Consider the following 10,460-nt stretch of genomic DNA (forward strand, 5'->3'; position numbering starts at 1 on the left):
GCGTGTAATAAAAAGAGAAAGAGAATGAACGTGCTATCGGAAATGAAAATCCATGAAAACTCTTCCGATGAATATAGCTCTCGCGTGAAGCATTACTCGCGAGAGCGGAACTTGCCTCCTTTTCAGTTCACGGTCCTCGATGACGCGCGCATTAAATCCGTGGAGAGTAAAAGAGTGTTTACAGCCCTGGATATTGCCGATAGGAGCGCTAGATTCGTCGGCGTATCCGGTCCTCGTAGCGACGTGTATCACTTGGAATGTTGGGGGGGATTACGAAGGATAAATAATAGGGATTCGTGGGTGTGAGTTGTGCACGCGGGAGAAGGCAGGAATTCGCTTGTATTCATGCGCCCTCGCGGACCTCAATTATGAATTATCGTCAATAGGATATGAGCGTCAATGAGCGCAGTGGTATGTTATCGGCGAGATTGGAATTCAACGCTTTCGAGATTCCGATATGGGTTTACACGGACCGGGCGGGGCTCCTGTACAGCGATCGGGGGAGAGGGAGAGGAGCTGCGAAGCATTGACAAATAGCACACAATTTATGCGAGTTTTCCGTTCGCTCAATGTGCATGTATTTAACGGCAGGTTCGAAATTCGGTGATGTTATTTGTACGAGTTATTAAAATGATCAGCTATCCCCACTATTATAATTGCGTTCGCGCATCGATCATCTCTTTAAATACGAACGCATATGCACTCTTCCGGATATAACTTAACGATTCTCATCTCGCTTCCCATTATTAATTTAATAACGAAGATTTTAATTATGAAATGCTGATACTCTCTCGTATTCCCACTGTGTTTGCACCCCCCCCCCCCCGAACCGATATCAGAGCTGGGAGCTGATATTGAACACCCACATTCCCTGGCTTCGTAAATTTTGTATCATTACTGGTTTTGTGCATATTTTCAGGGGGTTTTTCCCCAGTTGAGGCTTACAGCACGGACTCGATTCGTGAGTTCCAACAATACTGAGCGTACGAGTAATATTGGCAGAACAAATGGTGGCAGAAAAGACGCTTGCAGGGAAGCACCAACTGCTGATTGCAACGTTTAAAAACTCGGCGAAAATCGGTAAACGGTAATCGAAAAAATGTTTGAGAAAATTTGATTGGAAAACGCTTGAGAATTATTTGCTGCTAGTAAAAAGCCATCGAGAACTTTCAGTTTTTTAAAGATTTTTTCACGTTTTATTGTGACGTAGTTCGGTCCAAATACTTGCACAGAAATTTGATCGTTTTCGTCACTTAGAGTTTTCACAAGAAAACGCTGAGAAATCACTTTTTTGGTGAGCATTCTTTTATTTTTTTCTATTACAAATTAGAAACTCCGTGCCAATAACTCATCAAGAAGCATGATGATGGATAAGAATAACATAGCACGATGCGGGGAATTACAAGCGGCAGATAATGGAACAAAGCTTCTGCTCTCGACACACTAGCTCAGGAAGATTGTGAATAATCGCTTGATGAAAATGCAAAGGTTAAATTTGGAAACCTCAGTTTTTAAGAAGCTTTTATAAATACTTGTGTCCGGAGTAAATTCGAGTGAAAAAGTGTTGGCCGGATGGAATCGCATTTACAGCGGAGTCTCATATTGAAAAGGAACGTTTATCAATCTTTACGTTTATGCGTTTTCCACCTCACATAATTTAAACGTCCGATTAAGCGAGAAATGAAAAGGGGATGAAGAGAAAGAGAAAAGCAGGAGGAAGCCCGCTCGTGAAATGCGAACATTTAATGGGCTTTCCATTCTCGCTTTAATTAAGGGATTTAACGGAGTACGAAAGTGAAGATAACCGAGGGACGGATCACTTGTGTATATCACAAGTGCTTATATGTTTATATAGAAATTTGCGAGGAAATTTGGGATCAATATTCTCGTGCTTTTCGAAGCTTTACGACCAAAGTGAAATCGTGCTTTCGGATTTTCGTGCTTATCGACGAACGTGCCCACCGTGGCAAACCGTAAAAGAGACAAGAGCAGCATTACCAAATAACAACATTTCATCAACTCAGTGTCATCCTCGAATACCGAAACGCTTAGGCGTGGAACATCGAATAACTAAGCCGACGATTCACCGTCCACATTTCCTAGAATTTCTTTGTCTTTCAGACTTTCCTCGAGCATTGAAAAATCAGTTCTGATATAAACTGAAAGTGAGGCAAACAAAAATCCAAAATCGACGTGCTTCCACCCACTGAAAACCACAAATCGCCGTTTTAAATATACAATTTGTTTGTCCAGTCGCAATAGTTTATAATTTTTATCTATTTTGTGATTGAAGCTGTACCATCGTAAGAAACAATAAATTATAAATAACAATTTGAGGTTAATGGATTCATACTTTCTTGGACGTTGCGGTAGACGCGAGACCGTTTTCCACAAGCGCATCATCGAGCCCTAGTTATGAATTTTTTTTTTTTTTTTTTTTTTTTTTTTTTCATTTTTCTTTTGTTAATTTGTCTTCATTGTTTGAGTTTGTTTAGATTTGTTTTCGCTCACCGTCATGGGAAATTAATAAGAAACTGCGTAAAATTACAAGTAAATCGGGTCAACGTTGCAACTCATATGGACGACTCGCAGTATCACTGTCAGCTGGGAGTGTGGCGGCTCCTGTAATCCGGCTACTCGGAGGCTAGTTGTTGCGGAGGATCTGAGATCGGGAGTCACTCTGTTGGTGCGGGATCCACGTTGACTGGGCGTCCGCACTAAGCTCGCCATCAATATGGGCACCCTGGAGGAGTCCGGGGTGGCCAGGTTAGCTAAGGAGAGGCGAACCGGGCCAGAGGGGAAACCCAGCAGCCAAAAGTCTCCGTGGCGGGCAGTAGTGGGATCGCGCCCGGGAGTGGGACCGCATCGACAGCCTGGTCGATATGATTCGACCGACAACTTTTTTTTCAGTTTTTTCTATTTTTCTCAATTTCTGGACGCTCTTCCAAACACATCGGTACGATTTTCATATTTTTCGGAGGCGGTTTGTGTCCAATTAATTTTGCATGTGCACCAACACACATCGCGGTTCAGATGAGTCTCGCGGAAACGTGAAATTCTCGAATGTCTCTGCCAGCGAGCGGAACAGTTGATTATACTGCCTACTGAACTGACAAATGGTTTTTGTTCTTTTTTTTTTTTCTATTGCAGCTTCGCTCCTCGCCCTCATCATATTTTTTATATCGAATTGAAGAGTTGGCTAAATCGCTATCGCTCTTTAGACGTAACGTCTCGCTCCCTTTCCCCTGATATTCAATGCAGTGGAATCCACCGATTCCTACCGAGCTCGAATATTACAAGCAGAATATTTTTTCAACGAAATTCTATTCACTGTTTGCAATCGAACGAATGACGATTACGTATTTCTGCCTCGGCGGATAAAACCTCAACGCTTCAATGTGCGTCACGCGCAGACAACGCTGCTGCGGAAGTCCTCCTAACTTTTTACTATTCCCTGAAATACCGATTGCCGGCAAAAGGAATCACAGCAAGGAGAGGATCGGGTCTTAAGGAGTTTCGGTACAGTCGATACAATGTTGTCATGCTAAGCCATTTTAAGAACATAAAAAAATTCAAAATGTTCAGAATTTAATAAAATTTGGTGAACATATTCTTTAGTACTAAATTCTACAATACATATTTTTTTTTAGATTTTTCTTCTACACCGTTATCGAGTAATTGAACTCGAAAGATCACGTGTATATGAGCATAGCGTTTCAATATATATTAGTATACATTCTGGGCATAAGAACTTTGCTTTATGGATGTATGGTACAAAAGTATAAATAATTAGAAATTTATCAAATTTGGTGATAATGTTCTTCAACATCAAGTGCGAAAAGACAATTTTTTTCAAAATTTTCTTCTGCTTAGTTATCGAGTAATTACGCATTAAAGCAGATTTCTTATGCCCGGAATGTATATATATGGAAACGCTATGCTTATACACATGAACTTTAGTGATCGATTACTCGATAACTGTACAGAAGAAAAATCTTAAAAAATCTGTATTGTCAAATTTGGCACTAAAGAATATGTTCAACAAATTTTATAAAATTCTGATCATTTTAAAATTTTTTATGTTTTTAGAATGGTTTAGCATGGCAATATTGTATCGCCTGTACCAAATATCCTTAATGCTTTATTACTCGATAACTATGTAGAAGAAAATTTCGAAAAAAATTGAGCTTTTGCACGTTATGTTGAAGAACATTATTACCAAGTTTTGTCAACTTCTTAACATCTGTTAACAGGTATCGAAACTCCTTAACGTTTTAAGTTTCTGTTGGAAATTACGAATCGATCCAAGGTCAGTAGTTTAAGTATTTAAAAAATCCACTCGAATTTTTTACCTTTCGTCGTACAATTCGAATCAGCACTTCGTATGATACTTTTTCGGTGACTTGAATAATTGCTCTATGAAATTTAACACCTGTACAGCTGTCAGATATTTGTTTCCATAGCTTCGTCGGAAAGACGCAATATTTTTCGATAACGAATTCCGAAAGAACACGAGGCTCGTTCGTGTGATGGCTGTAGATAAAAAAAAGAATCGAATAGCACTGAATACACCGTGAAATTGATGGCTCCGACAAATTTCGACCAGCCACACCTATCACTATTCGAATTTCATAAATTACTGAAATACGATTTATTAGCGATTTTCGTTCTATCAATTGGTGTTTCTAGATTTTTTATCTGTTCCTTTTATGGCACTCATAAGAAGGGATAAAAGAAGATTACATTAGGTTTTTATGCCCAGTTGTTGAAAAACTTTGTGCCAAGCTTCATCATCGCTTTAACGGTGCTTTTTTTTTCACCGAATCTGTTTTATTCGAAGTAAGTCGACTCGATTATCGTACAGAATTTGCTTATTTAGTGGTTCACGAATATTTCGCTCTCGACGCTCTCGACTGATATCTCATACAGCACAGGAATGATAGAAACTGCTGTTCAAATGTTCTTCTACTGACCAAACATTGAATAGACGTCTAAAACGTTTCCTGACGTCAAGCAGTACAATCATTAATCAGAAAAAATGTCTAAAGAACTTTTTCCTCGCAATTTTTTTTGTTTTTGCTGTTTGAGATAAAACGATCGATGTAGAATTGAATTTTTTCATTTATTTGGCAACCAAAATTCTATCGCGTTGTCTAATTTATTCAAATTTCTAAGAAATGGGGTCAATGAAAATTCTCTGTATCGCCCTTTTGGGATTCGCCATCGTTCAGGCAAGTTTTGCTTCATGACTAATCAGCTGGCTGCGAAATCCTAACCTCTCCGTATTTTTCAAACTAATTTTGACCTTCCACTTCTTTCTAGGCACAGTCTGGAATAACCGAATCTACAGGAACAACGTCGTCGACCGAATCGGTAGATATTTGAAATGAAAATATTCGCTATTCTCAAACACGATTGATATTTTATAAAGGAACATTTTTTTTGTCATGTCTTACAACGTGATTTTTTTTGTAATTGCAGGCCCCAGTTTCGTCTGATGATATTGCAAACCAGCTGAAAAAATTGGTAAATTATGCAGATACTTTGGGAATGTAACATGAAACTATAGAGTGGTAAATTGAACGGAAGATCAAGGTCATAAAAAAATTATTCTTATTTTATAAATGGACTGTTTGAAAAACGAAGGAAACTATTGCTAAGCAGAATCATTCTTTAATTTAATATGAAATTTGGGTCACGAAAATGGATCCATTAAAAATTGCATTTTTCATCGTTCGTAAATCACAGATCTTATCGCATCTTAAAAGATTCAAGATTATAACGTAAAACACGATCTGCAAAAGATTCACTTTTATCATTCACAGAACGAATTCACCACTAAACGTGTCCAAGGAGTCGTTGACGCCGTAAGTTTTTAGTGATTAATTATACTGGGAAATCCAAGAAAAAAATAAGTCAAGCTCTTTCCAGGAAGACAGTTTTCTTTGTATCAGCGAAAATTCTGTGTCCGATGGACCACCAAAACCAAAATTGTAATTCATTATCGAAACGACATTTTTTTATGTAATTTTGAGAAAATTTTCCTACGCTCTTTCTTCAATTTCGAGTTGAGGTTTGCATAACTGACAAGGCATCCTCAATTTTGCTCAGACATAACGAGCAATTTTTCCACTGCTTTGATTTTTTGATATGTGGGTTATTTTACAAAGTTTTTATAATGGAAATCGACTAATGAAATATGATTTTTTATGTTCTTAGTTCTACCAAGGGGTTGCCAAGGTGCGACAAGGATTGTCCGATTTGGTAAATATTTAGTTAAAAATACGTAAAAAAAGTGATTCTTATTGAAATAATGTTTTTTCGGTATCTAGAAGGCACAAGGAGTTGCGACTACAAATAAATTTACAACAAAGGTAAATGCACAATAATCTATTGTGAGCAAGCTTCGTGATTTTTTACATTTACAAGCCTTGATCATTATTTGTAAAGTATTGCGTTTACCCTTCACAGATTAAAAATGGAGCCATAGAGTTGAAAAAAGAAGCGTCCGGACTGGTAAATACTCAGCTTATACGATGCATTCTCACACAAAAATGAAATTGTGAATTTCAATCGAGTTAATATTGTTTTCTGCGTTCAAAGCTTCAGGAAATCTCTTCTGCGATGAAGTCCTTCTTCTCAGTCGTAAGTATAAAAAAAAAAGGACATTTTGATCTTAATAATTAGAAATGAAACAAACACGATAGCATTGAAAGTTAACTTAATATTTTTTTTCAAATTCCTAGTTCCGCGAGAGAGGAAACAGATTCAATAACACCAATCCTGAAGAGGTAACTATTCACGAACGCAAACGTGTTCAATAAAAAATAAATTATCAGAGTCCCAACAGCCTTCGTATTTGTTGCTCTTATTTTTTGTTAATTTTGTCACAATTTCCAAGTATTTTATTCATCAAACGAAATAAGATACTCAAAATTGTAATAAAAATACAATTTTTTACAACTTTTATTTTTTTCTTTTGATGTTCAAACTTTCAACGGGGACAACTGATTTTTGGTGATTAAATGAATGAATTTTTCTGTTTTCCGGATCAGATGAGGATCCTCATCTAGATATGAAGGAATCTCAGGGAAAGTTGAAAAACGTAAGTTCACCATGAAATTTCAATGATTTTTGAAGTTCTCAGTGGAAAACTTACGATAAAAATTGAAGTTTTTTAATTAAACCCGGAATGAAAACTCCAAGATCGCAGTTGCTCTATTTCATTTTAAACTGATGAACGTTTACATATTTGGAGAATTGAAAATAAAAAACAATCCACGAGTCGAACGCATGAATGTTCCACGGCGGAAGCGCGACAATATTGAGATCTGCGTGTTTCTTGGAAAAAAAGATGAACACACCATAGTTATATGAAAATCAATTACGAATGATAATTACGATACGAACGGCGTCAAGCGTTCGCTCCGTTATCGCATACTGCGCATAGTAAAATTTTTCTTGTATCAAAACATGTTACGAAACACCAAGTGTACGAATTCTTAAGCAATTTAATAAAATGATGAGAAGCTTCAATAGTTCGTTCGATTCTATTTCTTCATCGTATAATCCTCGATACCGGGAATGCTTATATACAAACTTTAGTATTATATGTTGAGTTGTATAAGAATAGAGAAAAAAAAATTAACGAATTAGGGGGTAGACTAGTCTCTGGAAATGCTCACAAAGTAGAAACAAAGTAGAAACTGATCTACGAATTCAGAAATACGCTTGGGGTCATTTACCTTGTAAACGAACTATCAGATTCTCCATAAATAGAGATACCAGAAGTTCTCAAATGATGTGTGCACGTTCATTACTGACCAGAGCTTTCATTTCAAAACTGAAATTCGACGATCCACGAGAAATAATGAATCATTTTTAAAATAACTGTTGATAAATTTGGTAAATTCTCATTAGTTTGTTATTCTTATCCATGCTGAAATGACAGCCCAGCCATCGGAAAGGGTGTGAATAATAGGGTATTACACCTTTTTTTGAAAACTGTTTTAAAATAATCCTGAGATCGTAATAAATCGGTAGAATTTTTATTTCATTTTTATAAGACCGAAAATTGTCTTGAAAACTATTTTTTTATTTATGATTTTCAATTTTCGCGCGGAAACAATACGATTGCTAAAGACCAAGTAATAAGATTTGTGAAAATAATGAGTTATAGTGGTATATCATTGGTGTGTCTCGTGCCTGAATGCAATAATACAAGTGTAAAAATGCCACAAAAATTGCGGATTCATCGCCACCATCAACATATTTATCATTGGTAGATTTGTACTTTCTGCTTTCACAAAACCGTTTTCCATAATGCGATTTTAATCAAATGAATGATAAAAATCCACAAACGTGCATAATAACCTGTAAAATTTCAAAATAACACAGAACGCACAATGAGAATCTAGATTGTTTACTATCGGAGTGACGTCACGTTGGAATCCAATATGGCGGATGGCGTTTTAAACATTTGAAAAACAGATGAAAAAAGACGATTTTTAAAATTGAATTATAAAATTTACATTGCATTTTTATGAATAAATATTGACGTTTCTCGTTTACTTTTTACGAAATCTATCATAATCATGCATTTTTATATATTTTTTTACATTGTGTAAAATACTCTATTTTTGGCCAATCGTTACAGCAGAAATAATCAATTTTTGTCATTTCAGACATAAATTCGAGAACTTGATCTCATTTTTTTACAAATCGACAAATCATTACTTAATTTTCAAACAACAGGAGTAAATTAGGCCAGAGTTACAACTTTTGTGGGGGTTCCGGATTTAGAAACTTCAGCTGGGAGTGTGGCGGCTCCTGTAATCCGGCTACTCGGAGGCTAGTTGTTGCGGAGGATCTGAGGTCGGGGGTCACTGTTGATGCGGGATCCACGTTGACTGGGCGTCCGCACTAAGCTCGCCATCAATATGGGCACCCTGGAGGAGTCCGGGGTGGCCAGGTTAGCTAAGGAGAGGCGAACCGGGCCAGAGGGGAAACCCAGCAGCCAAAAGTCTCCGTGGCGGGCAGTAGTGGGATCGCGCCCGGGAGTGGGACCGCATCGACAGCCTGGTCGATACGATTCGACTGACAACTTTTTTTTTCAATTTTTTCAATTTTTCTCGATTTTCGGATACTATTCCGAGAACATTGGTACTAAATTTTTATTTTTTTAAGGGTATTTGTGTCGAATTTTTTTTTTCCATGCTTCTATTTGAACAGACGTTGCTATTTCACACACTAACGTGGCGTAACTCCATCCACGCAGGGAAGATTGTACACATTAAACGAGTCATAGCAGACTTGAGGAACGAAGATCATATTTTTTTCTCAAACAATCAAAATGATGAATTATTAGAATTTCATTAAAGTAATAATATGATAATTGTATTCACGAAAATTGAAAAACAAGCAGATCGACAAAAGGGAGTCGTTCAGTCAATAACGTTCGCTTTATAATATCCACATTTTAAAATAATTATTCATTTTTATTATTCAATGCTTTTCTATACGTAAAGATGAATACAGAAGTTTATATATAGGCACGAATACAGCAGACTATTGCAAAAATTGAAAAATTTCTTCCGGATCATTGGATTTTGGGAAAAAAAGTATACTGGTCTGCGCTTTATCGTGGAGAAGGAAAGGCTGTAGGCTGATATCTCTGAAATTGAAATTACAAAAAAGACAGCGAGTATGGGAAAGTTCCATGCGAAATATTTTCTCGTTTCAGGAATAATATGTACGTCAATAAAACTCTTCTGTTTCTTGATTCTTTGGGAAGAGTTTTTCTTCCGTAATGTACGTCCACAATTGATGGGACCTGACAAAGGATTGTCCAAGTCATAATCGCTTCTCGCTTCTAAGCTAAGTTAAATTTTGTTTCATTTCACTCATCGTACAAAGTACTCATTTCAAAATGTACTTTGCAATTGGCGCGAAACATTCTGCCGGTCTCAATTCTCTCACTTCCTCTGGTTTCTCCATATACCTGTCGCCCAGCCTCAGATGTCCGTGTGCCCGTTTGCGGCGAAAGATTTTCCTCTTGTCGTAAAATAACAGAATATAAAAGTTGTAGATACCAATTTATGTGATTCAAAGATTTATTGATATTATTATAGTCAGTAAGATCCACTGATAATGATCAAGTGTTAACACAAAACTGATTTTAGTGTATTATTCAGGTGAAATTTGTAACAAAATTTTAGATCCTGTTTGCACAGAAGAACAGACGTTGAGCGACGTGCTTTTCGAAATTTTTTCTCGAGTTACCATGAAATTTTCAGTAGACCATAGGAATTTCGAAGAAAGAACATTGATCGAATCGGTTACGAGCTAATGGTATATCGAATGAGTCGTGTTTTCATGCTTCATCGAACCCATAATAACGAGTAAAATACATTATTATTCAGTCTACGTCGCCAAAGGATACACGTGCGCAGCTGGTATTT

General features: G+C 36.9%; 1 protein-coding gene and 1 long non-coding RNA gene across 4 annotated transcripts; both read left to right on the plus strand.

Moving 5' to 3' along the window:
• Nucleotides 1-833: 833 nt before the first annotated feature.
• Nucleotides 834-2,336, plus strand: LOC122409326 (uncharacterized). The gene is made up of 2 exons (XR_006260654.1): nucleotides 834-1,087; nucleotides 1,331-2,336. It is a non-coding gene; the product is annotated as an uncharacterized lncRNA (long non-coding RNA).
• A 1,847-nt stretch (nucleotides 2,337-4,183) lies between these two features.
• LOC122409498 (uncharacterized) lies at nucleotides 4,184-7,536 on the plus strand. 3 transcript variants are annotated; one of them, XM_043417120.1, is made up of 11 exons: nucleotides 4,184-4,309; nucleotides 5,176-5,231; nucleotides 5,323-5,373; nucleotides 5,482-5,526; nucleotides 5,826-5,867; nucleotides 6,220-6,264; nucleotides 6,333-6,374; nucleotides 6,472-6,516; nucleotides 6,604-6,645; nucleotides 6,747-6,791; nucleotides 7,056-7,536. In XM_043417120.1, the coding sequence occupies exons 2-11, from the start codon at nucleotides 5,178-5,180 to the stop codon at nucleotides 7,071-7,073; spliced, it is 429 nt and encodes a 142-aa protein (XP_043273055.1). In that variant the 5' UTR covers nucleotides 4,184-4,309; nucleotides 5,176-5,177; the 3' UTR covers nucleotides 7,074-7,536. The 3 variants fall into 3 exon arrangements, with proteins under 3 accessions (XP_043273055.1, XP_043273053.1, XP_043273054.1); XM_043417118.1 differs by lacking the exon at nucleotides 4,184-4,309 and adding an exon at nucleotides 4,317-4,839; XM_043417119.1 differs by lacking the exon at nucleotides 4,184-4,309 and having other exon boundaries at nucleotides 4,317-5,231.
• Nucleotides 7,537-10,460: the final 2,924 nt, after the last annotated feature.

This window comes from Venturia canescens, chromosome 4, assembly GCF_019457755.1.
Source record: "Venturia canescens isolate UGA chromosome 4, ASM1945775v1, whole genome shotgun sequence".
NCBI lineage: Eukaryota > Metazoa > Arthropoda > Insecta > Hymenoptera > Ichneumonidae > Venturia > Venturia canescens.

Coding starts and splice junctions, on each gene's coding strand:
- LOC122409498 (XM_043417120.1), top strand. CDS start 5,178: ATGGGGTCAATGAAAATTCTCTGTATCGCCCTTTTGGGATTCGCCATC. Junction 5,527..5,825: donor CAAACCAGCTGAAAAAATTG/GTAAATTATGCA, acceptor TATCATTCACAG/AACGAATTCACCACTAAACG. Junction 6,375..6,471: donor CAAATAAATTTACAACAAAG/GTAAATGCACAA, acceptor TACCCTTCACAG/ATTAAAAATGGAGCCATAGA.